This window comes from Marmota flaviventris, chromosome 2 (assembly GCF_047511675.1).
Source record: "Marmota flaviventris isolate mMarFla1 chromosome 2, mMarFla1.hap1, whole genome shotgun sequence".
Classification (NCBI taxonomy): Eukaryota; Metazoa; Chordata; class Mammalia; order Rodentia; family Sciuridae; genus Marmota; species Marmota flaviventris.
This window is the reverse complement of record NC_092499.1, coordinates 118428135-118448540: the sequence shown is the minus strand read 5'-3', so window position 1 is coordinate 118448540 and position 20406 is coordinate 118428135. Positions and strand designations below refer to the sequence as shown.

The following is a 20406-nucleotide window of genomic DNA, read 5'->3' as shown; positions in this document are numbered from 1 at the left end:
GTGTGGGTCTCTTATGATTTTGCACATTCGGCGTCCTGTAGGCTTCTAGGATTTGGGGTTCTGTCTCATTCTTCAAGTCTGGGAAGTTTTCTCATATTATTTCATTGAATAGATTGCTCATTCCTTTGGTTTGAAACTCTGTCCCTTCCTGTACCCCAATGACTCTTAAATTTGGTCTCTTGATGTTATCCCATATTTCTTGGATGTTCTGCTCATGGTTTCTTAACAGTCTTGCTGAGCTGTCTATGTTCTTTTCAAGTTGAAATACTTTATCTTCATTGTCTGATGTTCTATCTTCTAAGTGTTCTACTCTGCTGGTAGTATTCTCAATTGAGTTTTTAAGTTGGTTTATTGCTTCCTGCATTTCTAGGATTTCTGTTTGTTTGTTTTTTATAACCTCTATCTCCCTGTATAGTTGATCTTTTGCTTCTTGGATTTGTTTATGTAATTCATTGTTGAAGTGATCTTTCATTGTCTGATTTTGCTGTCTGATATCTTCCTTGAGACTCCAGATCATCTGAAGCATGTATATCCTGAATTCTTTATCTGACATTCCATCTGCTGCAGATATTACCTCTTCTAACGTTGAGTTGACCTGCATTGCTTGTGGTCCTTTCTTTCCTTGTCTCTTCATACTGTTCGTGTTCCTTTCTACTTGGTGAAACTGTTGTGCTATTGAATTTTCCCCCTATATATTTATATTGGTCTTGTATAGTTGCAAAGTCTCCCTCGCAGGCGCGGGCGGCGGCTCTGCCCCTCCTCCAATTGGGGCAATGTGCCTACCACGCCAGCAGGCCGCTGGGCCTGCTCTGCCGGTCGGTAGCAGGTGCGCCTACCTTGCAGGCGCGGGCGGCGGCTCTGTCCCTCTGCGGGCCGCTAGGCTTGTTCTGTCGGTGGTCGCAGTTCTGCCTACTTTGCAGTCGCAGGCAGCGGCATTGCCCCTCTGCAGGCCTCTGGGGCTGTACTGCCAGTGGGTCGCAGGTCCGCCTACCTTGCAGGCGCGGGGGCGGGGGGGCGGCTCTACCCTTCCTCAGGCCACTGGGCCTGTTCTGTCTGTCGGTTGCAGGTCTGGCCTGTTCTGTGGGTGGTCACAGTTCCGTCTACCTTGCCGGCGCAGGGGGAGGGGGCGGCTCTGCCTCTCAGCAGGCCGCTGCTCCTCTTCTGCCGGTGGGTCGCAGGCCCGCCTACCTTGCAGGAGTGATTGGAAGCTCTGCCCCTCCGCGGGCCACTGGGCCTTTTCTGTAGGTGGTCACAGTTCCGCCTACCTGGCAGGCGCGGGGGGTGGGGGGCGGCTCTGCCCCTCAGCAGGCCGCTGGGCCTGCTCTGTGGGTGGTCACAGTTCCGTCTACCTTGCCGGCGCAGGGGGAGGGGGCGGCTCTGCCTCTCAGCAGGCCGCTGCTCCTCTTCTGCCGGTGGGTCGCAGGCCCGCCTACCTTGCAGGAGTGATTGGAAGCTCTGTCCCTCCGCGGGCCACTGGGCCTTTTCTCGCTTTTTGATTTTTAACCATGATATTTAACTTATTTTGAATTTCAACTATTATTAAAAGAGGCTTACCACCTTAATGCTTATCAAAATGAGGCACGGGTCAAATGAGATTAAAAAATGTTGCTTTGTTAAGTTCCATGGTATAACCCTAAAGCAACTCTACACTATATAGTCTACTAACTTAAAAAATAAAAATTCCATAGATGCTCATCAACACTGACTGACTCAATATCAGGAAGCCCATGGAAAAGGTGTGATATCTGGCAAAGCTCAGCCCTAAATCTCATCTCTTCTGTGGAGATGTTGAGCACGTTTATGGAGAATGGATACTTTACTATTCCTGGGAGACTGTAGAAATTGGCTTTTAAGTTTACCCATAACTTAAAGATGCTAGTTCAATAATAATATTTATTGCAAATGTGGCAATTGTTTGATATTTCTTTCTTAAGGGTGTCAAAAGTTTTGGTAGGTTATCTTTTGTGTTAAGATCAAGTGAAGTCAAAGATATCATTCATAGATGTTCCCTATCATGAAGGGATAGGACAGGCATCACTGTAGAAAAGAGAAGTTTTTACTTACGCTGAGGTGGTTGAGAGTCAAAGGGCATCATCATTTTTGGTCTCATTCCCCTCCTTCCAGCTAGTGTAGACATACTGTCCTCTGATTCATGCCCTAGAAATCAAATATGGGGATTAGTTGCAAGTGTACAACCTAGGCCACTGAGCTACTTGGCTGTAAAACATTTCTAGTGGCAGATTTATGACTCAAATAACAATGCAACAGGGATAAGGTATTTCTGATTAGAACATCATGGGGGTCCCTGATGAGATAAGAACAGATAATACAGTGCTGCCCACTATGCAACAGTAACATGGGCTAGGTGACTCAAATGCTTGAGTGAACTCTGATGAGAGACCTAAAAGATCTAAGCTGTTGTCCCCCATAACCAATTAGCTATTCTTCATCAAATGTTTACTGAACACTATAACATACATTTTTAACCTAACCTCTAAGAATCATCAAATTAAGGCAATCTTACAAAGCCGAAAATCATTAAAAATAGTCTCCCATCATTTGGGAAAAAACCTGCACTGATCATGGTACCTCTGTATGAGTTCCTCCTTTGATGGATATTACTGTCCATGGAATTGTCAACAGGTGTGATATCTTGAGAATTGCGAGGAATTGGCGTATCGGTCATGATGGGATTTGGGTCTGGAGACTTATCGATGGGTTTCAGCTCCAGTCTCTCATGGTGGATCCACAGGTCTGGAGGTTTGACATCTTTGGAGTTCCCTTTGTACTTGTGGGAGCCATTCACTGATTTGCATGCAGCTCGTTTCCTAGGCACAAAATTAAAAAGGTTTTAAAAAGTAATTCTTTTGACACATTAGTCATAAGGCTTGATTAAAACTGCCTTTCTGAAGAATGCTTCAAGGCAGAAAAGAAAAAAAAAAAAAAACAACCCAAACAGATAAGAATTATGGAAAGAGTAAATGTGTCGCCACCTTGGTCACACAAAATTAGAGATTCTACTGGGAGATTCTTGAATATTGCCTTGTGACTATGTTTTTGAGTGTTATGAGATTAAGATAGCATTTTCAAAAAAATATTTATTTTTTAGTTGTAGTTGGACACAATATCTTTATTTTATTTATTTTTATGTGGCACTGAGGTCTACCACTGAGCCACAACCCAGCCCCTAGAGATTAAGATAGCACTTTTAAAATCAATCTCTAAAGCAGAGGTTCCTTTATAAGATTCCAAATGATAGAGAAAGGACAACAGTAAGCAGAAATGTAACAACGGAATGGAGGTGGAGCATATGGCTTATAAAGAAAGGAGGAAACCATGTTTTAGGTAATCCAGCTGAGTGGAGTCAAAAACCAGGACACAGTGTCTCCTTGACCGTTCTTTAGTTTCTCCCTTCACTCACTCTCTCACTTGCCTACCCATTAATTGCATATATTAGGTACCCACTATATACATCAGATCCTGGGCTAGACGGTTGTGCCTCAGTACTTCTGGTCAAATGAGGAAGGTGGACACTGAACTATTATATTTAAATACTCTGAGCTTAGTGAAATGCCATGCCATCTTAATAGTTGGACCTATGGTAAACAGGAAAGACATGCAAGAAGAAGTGATATTTATGCTGAGACCTAAAGGGGTCAGAAAGTACATTACAGGTGGTGAAATCAGCTTATATCCAAGCTCTGAAGCACAGAGCAGCGTCCTTGCATAATAAGAGAATGATATGGGAAGGTAGTCAGGAACCAGATCATAAAGGGCTTTTATTTATTTATTTTTGGTGATACCCAGGGACATTCTACCACAGATCTGCATCCCCAGCCTTTTTAATGTTATATTTTGAGACAGGGTCTCACTGGCCTTGAACTTCTGATCCTCCTGCCTCAGTCTCCTATCTAGCTAGGACTATAAGCATGTGCCACTGTGCCCAGCTCATAAAGGGTATTTAGAGCAAAGCTGAGTGTGAACTGATCCCTAGGAGTAATGAGAAATCATTAAATGCTTTTAAGCAAGAGAATAAAGAGATGAACTCTGATTTAAAACTTTAGACATCTGTGTTGGGAAGAACGGATTTTTGAGATGAGGGACAGAAGAGGATCAACTAGGATGCTACTGCAATAACCTCAGCTGTGACTGACAGTGGCCTAGAAAGTGGGGAATGGAAGAAGCCGATTTGAAAAGTATTTAAGAGGCAGAAATGATAGGACTTGGTAAGTAAATGGGCATAGGGTGAGGGTAAAGAAAAAAAAGGAGTAAAGGATGAGGCTGAGGTTTCTGGCTTAAGGCACTTAACTCACTGGGAATAATGGAGTAGAAGAGGTTTGACTGAAAAGATTATGAACTGTTTTGACATGAGTATGAAGTACCTTGGAGATATTCATTAGGAAATATAAAGAGGCAACTGGGTGTGTTAAGTCTGATGCTAAGAGAGAGAGAGGCCTTGGCCAGAGACAGAAACACAGTGGGGGCTGGGATATACACAGTAAATCAGATCACAGGAGAAGATGAGATGAAATGGGAGAACATAGATGAAGTAAGCCCAGGCCCAGAGGAATAAGTAATGGCTGGGTAGGTAGAAGGGGCTATGAAAAAGAATAGGTTGTCATGGAATACAAGAAAAGAGAATGCTTCTAGAAGAAAGAAGTAGTTGATTATGTTAACTATTAGAGACTAAAATGAGAACTGAATAGTGTTCTTTGGTTTGGATGATATGGAAGTCACTGGTGACCCATCAAAACTAATTTTGGTGAAATGGTAGGAGCAGAACACAGATTAGAAAGCACTTAAGCATGAGTAGGTAGTGAAGGAACAGATAAGTGAGAATAAATAAATACAGCTGGCCCTCTAATAACTGTTGGTTCTATATTCAACCAAATGCAGACTGAAAATATGTATTAATATTGCATTCAATATGTGACTTTTTCTTGTCAATATTCTATAAACAATACAGTATAACAACTAATTACATAGCATTCATATTGTAGTCACATGTTGATTAATGATGGGGATTTGTTCTAAGAAATGCATTCTAAGGCAATTAAAAAATATTTTTAGATGTAGATGGACACAACACTTTTATTTATTTTTTATGTGGTGCTGAGGATTGAACCCAGTGCTTCACACGTGCTAGGCAGGCACTCTACCTATGAGTTACAACCGCAGTTCCCTAAGGCAATTTTGTTGTGTATCACATAGTACATTCACACAAAGTAAGATGGCTATGATGCCTCTAGATGATATGATCTTATGACCACCGTCACATATGCAGCATTAGTATTACAGGTTGAGCATCCCTAATCTAAAAATTTGAAATGCTTATGGGGTAAAAATGGGAGCTCATAACCCACTTGAATCAAAAGTGTGAAATATGATATATCAAGAACTATGTAATGTTTTGAACAACCAACAATAAAAAATTAAAAAAAAAAAAATTGAAATGCTCTAAAATCTGAAAAATTCTGAAATTTAAAACACTTCCAGTCCCAAGTGATTAGGTAAGATAAGGGATACTCCATCTGTATAAATAATCTTTTATGACTTAAAGTATACTGGAGAATGTGTAGGTTGTATGTAAATACTAAGCCATTTCATGTAAGGAACTTGAGAGCATCCTTAACTTTTGGTATCTGTGGGGTGTGTGTGTGTGTCATGAAACCAAACCCCTATGGATACTAAGAGATGACTGAATTCAGGAATTTTGGTGTCAAAGGAAAAAGGTTTGTAAGCAACCAGTAGTGACAATCAAGCAGCAAGAGGATAATTATATGGGGCTGGGGTTGTGGCTCAGCGTAAAGTGCTTTTCTAGCACATGTGAGGCCTGGGTTTGATCCTCAGCACTACATATGAATAAATAAAAGTATTGTGTCCAACTAAAAAATAAATATTAAAAAAGAGGATAATTATTTCTTAAGATAGAAGAAGTGTATATATATTTTAATGCTGAAGGGACAAAGGCAATAGAGAATGAGAGATCATCTATCCTGGAGAAAGGGATAAGAGCAAGTACTAGGTCTTAGAAATACAGGAGAATGAGATCAAGGGCATAAAGGGAAGAGCTGGCTTCAAACAGCAAGGAGTACACTTAGGAGGGGAGGAAACATTATTACCAAGGCAGAAAGGTTTTAGATTTGATCATCATCTAACCTACACTGTATCAGTTCTCATCTGCTATGGGTTATCCCCCTAGAATTCATGTGTTAGAAGCCTGATCCCCATTAACAGGGATAAGAGATGGTGAATCCCATAAGAGGAGGGCCTAATGGAAAGTAATTAGGTCACCGAGAGCATCATCCTTGGAAGAGGTTAAGGTAGTTCTCACAGAACCAGACTAGTTCCCAAGACAGCAAATTGTTGTAATAGACCTTGGCACCTCCTACTGAGTCTCCCTTCTACACAAGACGAGTTCCCTTTCTGTTTCTCTGCCATGTTGTGACACAGGCCTTCCCCAGAGCACCAGTGCCATGCCTTTTTTGGATGCTCCAGCCGTAAGAATTATGAGCCAAATAAACTTCCTTTCTTTATAAAGTACCCAGCCTTGGGTATTCAGATATACTAACACAAAACTGACTAGTACATCATTTGATGACTTTTACTTTCTTTGGGCAGGAGATACCCAAGTTATCTTTTGAGAGTTAGCGGGTGAAAGGGAATGTGCTAAGAAACAACGAGGGGTTAGACTCTAAATTTCCTATCAATTTTGAGGTTTAAGATGCTATAAACAATTATAATTTCAATACTTTAGGTACTGAAGAGGAAGAAAAGCAACAAGGAAAGTTTATGGGTTTTGATAGTTGAAAGAACACTTGGAAAGAAGATCACTGGAGAAGAGGAAGGGAAAAGTCTTTTGAAGATTTGATATAATTATTTTAAACATAAGAGATCCAAATCTGTAGGATTTGCAGGTTTTAAATACAGAGTGCACAGTCTATTACCAACTAATTTTCCTAATCTCAATCTGAAGACTGAGTATCTTATTTTTATTTATTATAAACTTTAAATATCCCAAATATTCCAAATCACTAACTCTGTCATTTTGGTTTTTAGATTCTACTAAATAAAGATAAAACTAGACAAAAAAGTGAGTTTATAAAGATAGATAAATGTGAAATGCCAAGTAAAGAAGCTTGCAGAAAATTTCTAGAGTAGAAAAAAATGTTGTCTTTGAGGCTTTTAAGAGAAACACTTTTCTATCACCAAAAGCAGACAGGGAAAGCTCTAAGAGGCAGTGGTCAGGAATCATATAAAAGGAGCCCTCATTCTCTTGGGAAAGTGATGACATGTAAGCAATGGGAAGCTTCTTTATTTGGGCAGAAGAGAGAGATTTAAAATATCACATAACTTACAGAAAATGACAAAAAATTACTAGCCACAGTTATAGGGTATCTTGTACTGCCCTGTACACTGAAAACAAATTTATCATTATTAAATACATGCATTCTTGCCTTGGGTACACCACGTCTGATAGTTAATCACAGGCACAGTCATGAATGTCTTTCTCTTTTAGGGGGCAAAGTCCCATCTTATGATCTTTCAGGACACTGTAACTAGTGTAATTTTATTCTACCGTGTTTTTATTATTAGGGGGTAACTCAGGAATGATGTCTCTTGCTGCCAGATACATGAGTTGAATGTCATACAGAGTCAAAGATTTCAGGGCTACCAGCCAGCTATTGGCTCTCTCTGTGAAACTGATGTGTTGATTATCAACAACTTCTTATTACTCATTAAAGCAACCTCCTTACTTGGCCCATCAACCTTACATTTGGTACATTTCTTTAAAAATATTCCTAATCTTGGACTTTTATTAAGAGGCCTATGGCTTTCTTCTACCTTGGCTGGCACTTATTCTGTGTGACATAGCCTGCTGTAGGCCCGCCCACAAACCGCAGAGCATCTGGCTTGTTGTACGCATATAAAAACAACATTCGGAGGGCAACCATCCATGCTGGAAATCTCCCACTCTTCACATCACTTCCCTGCTTAGCTTTGAAGCCTGGGAAGTGAAGCTAAATCAACTTGGCAATTCTACTCCTGGCAAGACAATGGAGGTAGGAGGTGTTGTACTCTCGCCCCTCCCTGCTGGGCAATATTCCTTTAGCTCTAGCATGTTCCTGACAGGAAGGCCGCTTCCACTCTGAAACAGCTCTATCCTCTTCTTGCTTTTTTAGGACTATGGATGACTGTATCCTATCACTGTTGAATGTCTCTGCCCAGTTTCCCCTAACCCCACCTATGACTTATAAATGGTCCCTTTTGAAAGTGTTAGTTCTTCCTGCAAGGACCCCGACTGACACACATTTATAAGATGAACCGATTTCTACTTCCTTTTAAAATATAGTCACTTAATTTGTATTTGTACAACATGGGACCTTCTAAGAAACTAAGGTGATTCTGTCCTCACGCAAATATCATAGAGTGTACTTACTCAAACCTGGATGGGATGGCCTACTACACACCTAAGCTATATGGTATAGCATTCTAAGGCTACAAAAACTGTACAGCATGTGTGACACAATGGTAAATATTGAATCAGAAAAGGTATAGTAAAATATGATTTAAAAAGAGAAAAAATGGTACATTAGTATAGGGCACTTAGGATCATGAATGGAGCATGCTCTGAGTGAGTTGGTGAGTGAGTAGTGAATGACTGTGAAGGTTGTCCACTAATACAGGCTCAATGAACATTGTATGCTTAGATTACACTAAATTTATAAAAGATATTTTTCTTTCTTCAATAAATTAATCTTAGCTTACTGTAACTTTTTTACTTTATAAATGTCTAAGTTTTAAAAAACTGATTATTTCACAACACTTAGCTTAAAACACAATATATTGTGTTTTTAATATACAAATATACAAATGTATATTTGTACAAAAATTTTTCTGCATTTTTTTCAAAAAAATTTTTTTTTTTTTTTTTAAGGTAGACACAATATCTTTATTTTATACGTATGTGGTGCTGAGGATTGAACCCAGTGCCTCATGCATGCTAGGCGAGCATTCTACCACTGAGCCACAACCCCAGCCCCTTTCTGCACATCTTTTTAAAAATATTTTTTTTTAGCTGTAGATGGACACAATACCTTTATTTTATTTGTTTATTTTTATGTGGTGCTGGGGATTGAACCCAGTGCTTCATGTGTGCTAGGCAAGTGCTCTACCACTGAGCCACAACCCTGGTCCTTCTGCACATCTTTATTCTACATGCTTTTTCCTATTGAAAAGATTTTTAATTTTAATTTTTTAATCTTTTTGTTAAAAACTAAGGCACAGATTTCATGTCACCCCAGTCAGAATGACAATTATCAAGAATATAAACAACAATAAATGTTAGTGCGGATGTGGGGGAAAAGATACACTGATATATTGTTGGGAGGAGTGTAAATTGATGCAACCATTAGGGAAAGCAGTATGGAAATTCCTCAGAAAACTTGGAATGGAACCATCATTTGACCCAGCTATCCCACTCCTTGGTGTATACCCAAAAGACTTAAAATCAGCATATTATAGTGACATAGCCACATCAATGTTTATGGCAGCTCAACTCACAGCTAAACTATGGAACCAACAGAGGTGCCCTTCAACAGATTAATAAAGAGGAGAATGAAGGGAGGGAAGAGGGAATGGGGGTAGGAAGGATAGTAGAATGAATCAGACATTATTAACCCTATGTACATATATAACTATACGACCAGTAGGATTATACATCATGTACAACCAGAAGAATGAGAAATTATACTCCATTATATACGATGTATCAAAGTGCATTCTACTGTCATGTATAACTAATTAAAACAAATAAACAAACAAAAAAAACCCAACAACAACATTAAAAAAAAAACTAAGGTACAAGCTCATGCTAGCCTGGGCCTACACAGAGTCATCATTATCTCTCATCATCCACTCTATATCTTGTTCCTGCTGGAAGATCTTCAGGGGCATTAACGTGTATGGAACTTTGTCCCCTAGGATAACATCACCTACCTCCTGATGGGACTGCCTGAGGCTCTTCTTGAGGAGGTGGCACTCTTCCATGGTGGACTGCTTGGTTTGTTTCTATTTTTTTTTTTAATTATAGATTTGCTTAAAAGATTTTTTATTATAGATTTGCACCATGAACATTCCTTTAATAAAAACCTTTCTGTGTTGGGGTCCATGTTTTCAAACTTTTTAAAGGACCTTGTTGAGGTCTACAAAAGCTTTGGCTAAATGCTTCACTGTATTTTCTTGAGGGGTTCTTTTTCTTCTCCTAAAGTTTCTTTTTATCTTGCCTCTTCTTTCACTACTTTTTTATTAGATGAAAGACACTTTTTATTATCATATGGGACTGTCCTCATATAAGTAGTCCCTTGTTGACCAAAACATTGTTATATTCAAAAACTATATTCAAAACTGCTTGTCAAGTATTTTATATTTTAATTCTTTGTACCACTCTAAATGCAGAAGTCACATAGAAGAAAAAAAAAAGATACCACAGTATCTATAGGCTACATTTGGGGCCCCTTACTTTTTCTGGTGAGATGTGGTACGCCTTGTGCAAAAGACAGCAATGATCACGACCACCACAATGGTGATGACACCAACAGAAACGATGATGACCAGCAGCATGTTACTGTCCAGAGGAGAGGTGGGGCTCCCATGAGGGCTGTTGCTTCCTGCAGAGCAAAAATGACACATATGTTAGTTTGGTAGATACTTTTAAAAGTGTATTCAATCAGGTGTAGAAACATTCCAAGATACATTGGGCAAGCTTCTTCATGATATCAGCACCATGCAATATAAAGTGCACATGAATATGTCTGTCTATATTATAAGCTTGAATCCAACTTAAGTATAGTGCTCAGCACAAAGCCTTGCTCAAAGGTTGTTTCCAATAAGTTTCTTGAATTGTGCTAAACATTCAAAAGCTTTCAGGTATACTCAGAGAAAGGATTCTCTGGTGTCTTATAGAATATACAAATTCATTTTGAAAAGCACCATTTCTAAATCATTTGTTTTATTGGCTTTCAAAACCATTTTAAAAATGTATATTCATACAAAGCAAAAGTTTTTCCTAACACATTAAAAAAGCACATCTCATATATTTATTATATAGGTATATGAGATTATAAAAAATACCTGAATAAAATCATCCGTTTTTATATTTCTTCTTTTTTTTTTTTGGTACTGGGAAGCAAACCCAGGACTTTACACATTCTAGGCAAGTGCTCCACCACTGAGCTACATCCGCTCATTTTACATACAGCCTATGCAGTCAGTTTTCCTACTCAACTTGAGGAAAAGTAGATCTGCACATATGAATTAATTTGACAAATATTCAAATATTCCCATGTCCCAGTTGTTGTTTTAAATATTAATTATGCAATGGTGAACAACAAAGATGTGAATGATGGGGGTGGGACTGGGTTAAACAAACAAACAAATAAATAAATAAATAAGAAATTCCTGGTTAATAATCAGTGCTGGAAAAAAAATTAAGTAAAATTAGAAGATATGACAGTGACTGGGTGGCTAATTAAGGCTAACTAGTTAAAAAGTTTCTCTGAATCCAAAGTAGATATCCCCAGGAGGTAACTTCCCCTGGCTTTGTCCAAGTGGCACAGGGCAGCATGGGGCTCTATCCCATGGTATTCACAATCACTTTCCATGATAGAGAAGCTGGGCCTGGAGACTGCACTGAAACATTCCTACAACCTCTCAAGAGTCCTGTGGACAGGGATGAGGAGACAAACTAGGTAGGAAACAGTCCCCTAGACTCCTCAACCTGGATTCTAAGTTCACTTTGCTCTCAGGAAAAGCTTCTCCAGAAGATGGCATTTGAGCTGATATTTGAATGATAAGAAAGATCCCATCATACAAAGACCTAATTGGAGAACACTTCAGAGGGAGAGAAGAGCTAATGGAAGGACCCCGAGTCAGGGAAAGGCAGCCAGCAATGCTTAAGCACAGAGAGATGCAAGTTAGAGGGAAGAGGGGCTGGGGATGTGGCTCTATTGGTGGCGCGCTCGCCTGGCATGCGTGCGACCAGGGTTCGATCCTCAGCACTACATACAAAAACAAAGATGTTGTGTCCGCTGATAACTAAATAAATATTTAAAAATTAAAAAAAAAAGTTAGAGGGAAGAAAGTGAGGAGAAAAGAGATGGAGATGAGGCTGGGCATGTGGGCAGAGGCCAGATCATTTAGGACCTTAAAGAAATAAATGATTTTTTTCTTCTTCCTATTACTATTTCCTCATTGCTTATAGAATGAGGTCCAGGCTTTTATCAGGGACTTTGATAATGTAGCTCTAAGTCTTGCTGTCTTCCAGTTCTCAAAACATATTTCTTTGCTTCCCACCTCATTATTTAAGTTATATATGCTCACATTATAAAATGAGGCAAATCCCACCATAAAGATCTAACCACCATGGACATCCATGGTATTTCCTCCTAGTTACTCTCTTTTATCTTTCCAACAATCAGAGCTGAATAACAAGGGATGAGCTCCTTGCTTAGTAAAAAGTCTTCGGTTATTAGAAGTACTTAAGAAGAGGGATCCCACCAGTGTGGAATCTTGTAGAAGAAATTCCTACCATGAAAAGTATGGTCTGGAAATCTGCGTTTAAAAAAAATTTCCTGAAGTGATTCTCATGTACCACCTGGCTTATAAATTTATGATCTAATCCAAATTTATACTCATGTGGGAATCCCTTCCATAACACTGGATTAGCTGCCCTTCCAACTTTGAATCTATGATTTTAGAGATAACATGTAAGCACAGTGCTAAATCTGGGGCTGATTTAGAAGGGCTTAAGAGCTTATTCTTTTATATGTGGTTCAATCATTTTTATCCTTCATTTCTGAGAAAAAGGTAAGCACACAGACAACTTAAACTGTACACGCTGACCTTCAATAAAATAACCTTTTAAGGAAGATGAGAGTACTGGGGCCAATAAAATTAACCTTCCTGTTCATGTAAGAGTAGGGCTTTACATAACACTGTTATTAACAGCAGTGCTGAGCTAATATACAAGATGGACAAAAGCTTCCATCCAAGTGCAAGAGTGACATGCCACAGGGGTATCAACATTTCTCCCTGAGATAATATAACATGCTATTTATTTATGCCCCATCTGGACTTCTGTAATGGTTTCCTAACCACTGTATTCCTGAGTTCATGTTCTTCTTCTTTTTTTTGTACAATGGATTGAACCTAGTGGCACTTAACCACTGAGCCACATCCCCAGCCCTTTTTGTTTTTCATTTTAAGACAGAGTTTAAGTTGCTTAGGGTCTCACTTAAGTTGCTGAGGCTGCCTTTGAACTTGGGATCCTTCTGCCTCAGCATTCCAAATTGCTGGGATTACAGGTGTGTGCCACAGCACCTGGCCTAACTTCATACATTTAGCTCCCAACTCATTCTTCACTTTTATAAGAGAAAGAATAATAGATACTGTATAAGTGGAAGTTTCAGTGTTCCACAGGTGTCATTTTACATGTTACTTATAGGAGAAAGCTCAAATTTCTTAACATTATTATTTGAGCTCTTGCTGGGCTGGTTCTAATCTAACTTTTCAACTCATTTTCTGTCCTGCATTTAGACAGTAGGATCCCTGGAGAGGAGGTGGCTTTATACTTCCACACCTTTGCATACACTTAGTGCTTCTTGGAATGTCCAACCCCTTCCTTGACATTTAGCAATCTGTGAATCCTTTAAGACCTGGGTGAGGTATCACCTCTTTTACAAAGTTTTCCTTTTTCTCATTTTTGAGTAGATTGTTACTCTACCTCCTTCAACAACCTGCCACATAGAATCTAAACCTTTAAAAATATGAATGTCTACAAAGAAGTAATTATTTTCTCATAGCCTTGATATTATACCGTGAACAGCACAAAATGTAACAAATACACTAAGGAGAAGAGACTTAATAAACAAAGTATTAGAACTTAAGCATAAAAAGTTTTTGAAATGCCATATGCGGTGGTACATGCCTGTAATTCCAGCAACTCGGGTGGCTGAGACTGGAGCATCGCATGTTCAAAGCCAGCCTCAGTAAAAAGGAGGCACTAAGCAACTCAGTAGGACCCTGTCTCTAAATAAAATACAAAATAGGCCTGGGGAATGTGGCTCCGTAGTTGAGTGCCCCTGAGTTCAATCCCCAGTACCAAAAACAAATTTTTTTTTTTTTTTTAAATAGGCTGATTTTATTGAAGTACGGGCAGTGTCCTTTTTTTTTTTTTTTTAAATTAAAAAGACAGCTGAAGATTAAGAGACCTCTGTAGTCCCACAATTTGACCAGCATCTCTAGACAAGCCTTTCTCTTTCATGTGATTATTGGGCAGAGGTGATGAGACATTCGCGTCAGTTCTAGTAACTAATTGCACGGACATTTTGCAACTTTGGATTCTCATATCTAGCTTTGTAGGTTGCATGTGATAGTGAAGAAACCTCCATCAGAAGATGGAAGCCTTAGTGGTTGGTTCCAGGCACACTATTTCTCCATTGTCTCTCTGCATTAATGTATTTAAGGATAATAATGGTATCTGTTCTTTCTAGATCCCTGTGTTGTGAGGATCAAATGTGATTCCATGTGGGAAAGTAACTTAGAGATGGAGAATAAAGTTCTGAAGAAAAGGAGGCATTATTAAATTAGAAGACATCAACAGCTCTTAGGATGGTAAGAAGAGTGGGAAGAACTTTCTAAACTCCCAAACTGAAAACAGTACAATAAGTAGTACTGGGAGAACTTACTGATTCTGAAGCATTTCTCTGACTTGTTTGGGTGATTGCTAATCCTATTACTAGATATATTTTTTAAAGTTTTATTTTTCTAGAGGCAGTGGGCAACACAAAGAAACACTGCTCAGGAATCCATCTTGACTATGCTGGGAAACAATTTTATTTACAGATCCTGTAACAAATGGACTTTCAGTAATTTGACAAACATTTGCCATAAAATGCCTAATGCTAGATCTGCTAAATAAAAGGAAATAGGTGAATATGTTACAATCTACCACTCAAGCTACCAAAGATATTTTGAGATTTTAGGCAAACTACTTAAATGTCCATAGGAGGCTCAGAAAGCCATAGGAAGAGCTTTACCACTCATTGGAGGTTTGTAGTCAGATCCCAGGTCTGGCAGCCGGCTTCCTTTTCCTGAAGACCCTGAGGCTAAAGCAGAAGAAATCATGTCAATAATGACCCAACACATTGGAGTGATAGTCCACTTCATAGCCAGTGAATATATTTTTAAAAAATTGTTTTCAGTATACTCTTGTGAGAAAATGAAGAAACACATAAATAAGGGAAAAATGCTGTCTCTGTGTGCTTAGATATAACTTAGCTTTCTATGCAATGAAAACAGTTCCAGGGCTGTGAACAGACTGTCACTCTGCTGTTCAGGAAGTGAGGACAGAAAACAGCTTCTGAAGGGCTACTTAGAAGACTTCCCCCTTTGGGGGAAAGGAACAAAAGGGATTAATTAGGTTGATGCTTATAGCAAAGAACTATATTTTTCCAAGGGACCCAGTTATGTTGACCTGGTCTAGCAGGCATCAATATTGTTTTGATTCTTTTTTCAAATTCCAAAGTTGCCTTTCCATGTGTAAAGTTGGCCTAAGCAGGGCAGAAGATAGGCGGAGGTTTAAACTGGGTCCTTAGTTCCTGTTCTTACCTAAATATCCAAAGATAGCAAAAACAGTTTTCTCTCTGTTCATATTAGCTCCTAATCAATCATCTTTGGGCATAGAAAGTGATGCTGCTGACTTCAGGGTTGGGGCCACCCCAGCAGGAAGACTCAGAAAATGCAAATATCCGTTTTTTTTTTTAAATGCTTAGTCTTGGTCTCGAACCTTGTTCTTCATATTTGTAAAAGCTGCTTGGGTAAAGCAAATGCCAAGGAGCCTGTCTCCAATAAGGCAAAGGTATCCCTCAATCCAAAGTTATGGCCAGAAAGCAGTATCATGCTCCACTTGAAAAGAGGACTGAAAGAACTACAAAGCAAAATTCTGCTCCTTGTAGTTAATACAGTCTAGTGCTTAAGCAACTGCACTTGAACACTGGCTCCATCATATATAACTTTTTGGGCAAATGATTTAAATATTCTCTATGTGCCTCAGTTTCCTTATTATAAACAGGGATAATAATGGTATCTACACTTCACAAAACTTTTGTGAGGATTAAATAGAAATTTAATACCATAAAATATACTTAAAATTGCCTGATATTTAGTAATACAACTGTTCAATAAATGTTAACCATTATTATTACAAGCATAATGAAATTTCATGGAAGAATACACAGAATACGATCTTTCCCTTTACAGAGGCAGAGAGCAAAGAATTTTAGCAAACACATAAATCAGAGTTATTTCTATAAATAAAGCTTGACCAGAAGTGCATAAACTAGATGTTTCTGCAATAGATTAGAGCTAATGTAAAGTCCTTCTATAAATTATCAGACTTTAAGGAAACAAAAGAAATACAAATCTAAAGTTGTCTATAAGTAGTTAATTTAACAGAATAAACCTAGAGACTAAAACAATATTTACTATGATTCCAGAAGCTGAAAAGCCCCAAAAGAAAGTGACAGAACTTCTTGGATATCCAAAATGGTGTATTCTAGAGTCTAACTCAGTCCCTGATCCTCTTTCCATTTCCTACACTTAACTACTTTACTGTTGATGCCATAATTTCTCCCAAATGGCACACAATGTATGACAAAAATTCAGTGCTTTTCACTCTGATAAAGCCTAGTTGGCAGAGATGGCTTAGCACTTTTCAATGTATTGGGTCATCAGGAAGGCTATGTTTAAGCCTAATTATTCACAGCACTGTATCATGTAAATAATTACTGAAGAATACCTTTTGCCAATAAATTGGTTGGTTTACATTCCCCTATTATCCAATCTTTTCTTTTAAATTATGAACAAAAAATTTCAAGGATGAACCTAGCACCAAAAATTCCAATAGGTAAAGAATTTTAACTAGCAGAAGTGAGGTACAGATAAGAATTGTACTCTGGCTATCAAGTGAGTGAGAGAACAAAGAACACATATTTATATTCTGTGCATATATGATTATTTTTATATTCTGTGCTTACACACACAAAAAAGTATATTTGCAGTCTCCCCAAAAAGTATGTTTCCAATTTCCCTAATAAACAGCAAAAGACGCACTAAACACAAACACAAGTCCAAAGCCATGAAACTCAATACCTCAAGTTCTGATTCTTCATGCATTAACCAAGATCCAAAGACCTCTATTTACAATAACTATTCTTAAACCACAGGAGTAAATTATTAATTTACTTTCAGTGCTCTTTCTCAGTATGGAAATATAGCTTTAGTTGACTTCTTAGAGAGAAAAAAATCACAAAGAACAGCTGTCCTTCTAAAATGGCAATTATAGTGAAGAGTGCTGATAAAAGGTGACATTAAAGCCCATGCTTCCTAAATTTCCATATTAAATAGTTTTTAATCCTCTTTTAAAATTATCAGATACATTGAGAAGAAATGGAAAATAGCTCTGAATCAACTCATTGTAACACAATAAAACACTCTAGGTCATGGGTAACTAATTATATGATATTAGTAGGATAAATTTGTCGTTTATTAGTGGGAGGACCCACGGTATTACTTTGACAACAACTTTTTATTTAGAGACATTAATAATTCTAGATGATGCAAACTGGAAAGTGGTATCTGATTGTTACACAACTTCAAAATCTCAGTATTCGAGGAGGAAAATCTGACCTACACCAAAGGCCAATCTCATACAGTTGCAGGACTCAGTTTATTTAACTCAATATTTTTTTTTTTCTGGCAGTCTATTTAACTGTTAAGTAAATTCCCCAGCTTTTCAAATACCCCAAGTACCATAAACCTGGACTCAACTCCACTTGGCCAATAAACATGTGGTTTTTAACACATGGTATTTATTTTCAAGAAAAAAGAAGAATAACAAAAGCTCATAATATGTAATGAAAGAGAAAAGCAAAGAAGAGGCCATCTACTCATTTACCTTGATCATTAGGCATTTTATCAGAGGAGTCCGCTAACAGGCCAAGCACAGGGGAAGAAAAAACAAGAGCAAGGATCAAAAGCTTTGAAGATGGGACAGACAAAGTTTTAAAGGAAAAAAATAAAATTTCCACAAGCTTCCAAACATTCTTGTTTCTACTGCTAACAGAAAAGATATCCATATTTTTGTTATTTCCATTTTTTTAGTCCCCAACTAAATTTTATTAGCCTAAGCTTACTCAGTTCCAATACTGTATCGTTTTCTTATCTTAAGGTCACGTTTAGTCTCTTGTTCTCTACAAAGGTACACAAATAAGCCTTTTAAGAACCATTCATCAGAATAACATGTTATATGGGAACCAAAAGAATCACATCTGATTTAACTGGGAAAAACTTTTAAATCACTGAAATTCATCTTTCCCAAATATTCTGGAGCCAAAGTTACCCTGTATATGATACAGTTAGGTCAGTATCCCTGGGGAGAACTGATTTGGTGGTTAGTGGGTGGGTAAGGGATCTTTTGGGATAAATTTCCACACTGTGGCCGATAAGCTCATCATTAGAACTTCTCATATTACTCATAGTCTCTATATGCTGAAGTGTTATGTGTAAGCATAGCCCCAATAAACAGACATACCAAAACCCTCAGATCAAGGAGGTTTACCTTTAGGTGTTCTGAACTGGACAGCTTCAGACATGGGCCCCATGCCCTTTGAATTCCGGGCCTGGATTTTGAAGTAGTACGGTGTGTCAAGTGTTAACTCTTGAATCTGGTGAGTCAGCCTGTTTCCCACAACAGGCTCAATAACCCAATCATGTATCTCTGCATTCACATCTGTACTGTAATATATGATATAACCTGTCCAAAGAAGTTAATGGGGAAAAAGTCTCATTTCTATTTTTCTTTTCATAATCAGGAAATAAAAAAGTCTATTATATCATTGCAAATTATACTATACTATCTGAATAGTTCACCCTCCTCAAGTGCCTAACAATAAAAATAATGTAGTTTTGCAAACAATGATGGCTTGACATGCTATTTTGTCTCACATCAAAGTGATCTTCTAGTAGAAAAACTCCAGGCAGATGGGCAGCAACCTCTTCTTAATTCCTCCCAGAATTTTGACTGAATGAAGCCAAAATGAACTGTCACTGGATACTTCCACCAGGGGGCATGCAATCCCCATGGATAAGACAGAAAGCCTCACAAACACACATTCCCACACAGTACAAAAATGCAAGGTGGTGGTACAGGTTTTATAAGACAAAGTAAAATGTAATTCAGGTCAAGTTATGCTTAATTTTTTCTTCTGTACTGGGGATTAAACCCAGGGGTGCTTAACCACTGAGCCACGTCCCTAACCCTTTTTTATGTTTTGAGACAGGGTTTTGCTATGACTTAGGGCCTTGCTAAGTTGTGGAGGCTGGCTTTGAACTTGAGATCCTCCTGCCTCAGCCTCCTGAGTGGTGGGACTACAGGCATGTTTTATAGAAAAGGCAAAGTCAAAACCTAAAAAAGGAATGATGTGAAGATCAGGATTTATGGGAAGATATCCTCCTGAAAGTTAAAAGGGGTCAGTGTTAAGAAATGCTTTCTATTTCCTTAAGTGATCTTACTCATACTTCAGAAGGCAAACTCTGGTTCCTCAGCATACATTCACATAGATTAGAGTTTCCAAAGGGAAGGATCAGCAGCCCAATCCCATCAGGCTTCACCCCTTGAAAAAGCTAGAAAGGTCATAGTGTCCTCTCTACTGTAGAAGGTTTCCCTCTGGAAGTCCAAAGAATTATTCCAGGTCCCTTTAAAGGCCTATGGTAATTCAAGCTTTTAACTCTAATTGTATGAGCATGGAAACCTGAAAGAGCAGGCTTGGGGGAAAAAAGAATTTAAAGCCTAATGGGGCTGGTGGTGTATACTTGTAATTCCAGGAATGTGGGAGGCTGAGACAGGAAGATTGCAAATTCAAGGCCAGTCTTACTGGCAATTTCATGAGACCCTGGGTCAAAAAATTAAAAAGGCTAGGGATGTAATTCAGTGGTAGAGCCCCTAGCGTTCAATCCCCAGAACTGGGGTGGGCAGAGAAGCCTAATAGGCTTTTATGGATTTCCAGGTAAAAAGAAAAGAATCTAAATTTATTGAATATTACTCGATGGTATTAGGTAGGAGTATACAACATCAAAGGTAGTCATCCAGGTAGTGAAGAGCTTTCTCAAGGAAAATAAATACATCCATAAAGTAATGGTATGCCCAAAGGCTGTCTGCTGCACACACCCCATCAGACTTGCAGGCAGTGTGAGGCAGAACTACCAGTTGGCAACTCATTTCTGTGCCACTGGGGGAAAACAGCAAACCCTTTCTCTAGTTTCAAGGCCCATCATGACTCACATCAC

The 20406-nt window shown here is 38.5% G+C and overlaps 1 protein-coding gene across 5 annotated transcripts in view; it reads right to left on the bottom strand.

Annotated features, from left to right (window-relative positions):
• Positions 1-20406, bottom strand: part of Neo1 (neogenin 1) — a 246988-nt gene that overhangs the window by 16577 nt on the left and 210005 nt on the right. For all 5 annotated transcript variants that reach the window (XM_071608453.1, XM_071608454.1, XM_027925907.2 and 2 more), the window contains exons 20-24: positions 18680-18874; positions 15099-15167; positions 10523-10670; positions 2590-2828; positions 2065-2157 (exon numbers count right to left, since the gene is read on the bottom strand). In XM_071608453.1, the coding sequence (XP_071464554.1) occupies positions 2065-2157; positions 2590-2828; positions 10523-10670; positions 15099-15167; positions 18680-18874 (744 nt within the window). The remainder of the gene's footprint in view (positions 1-2064; positions 2158-2589; positions 2829-10522; positions 10671-15098; positions 15168-18679; positions 18875-20406) is intronic.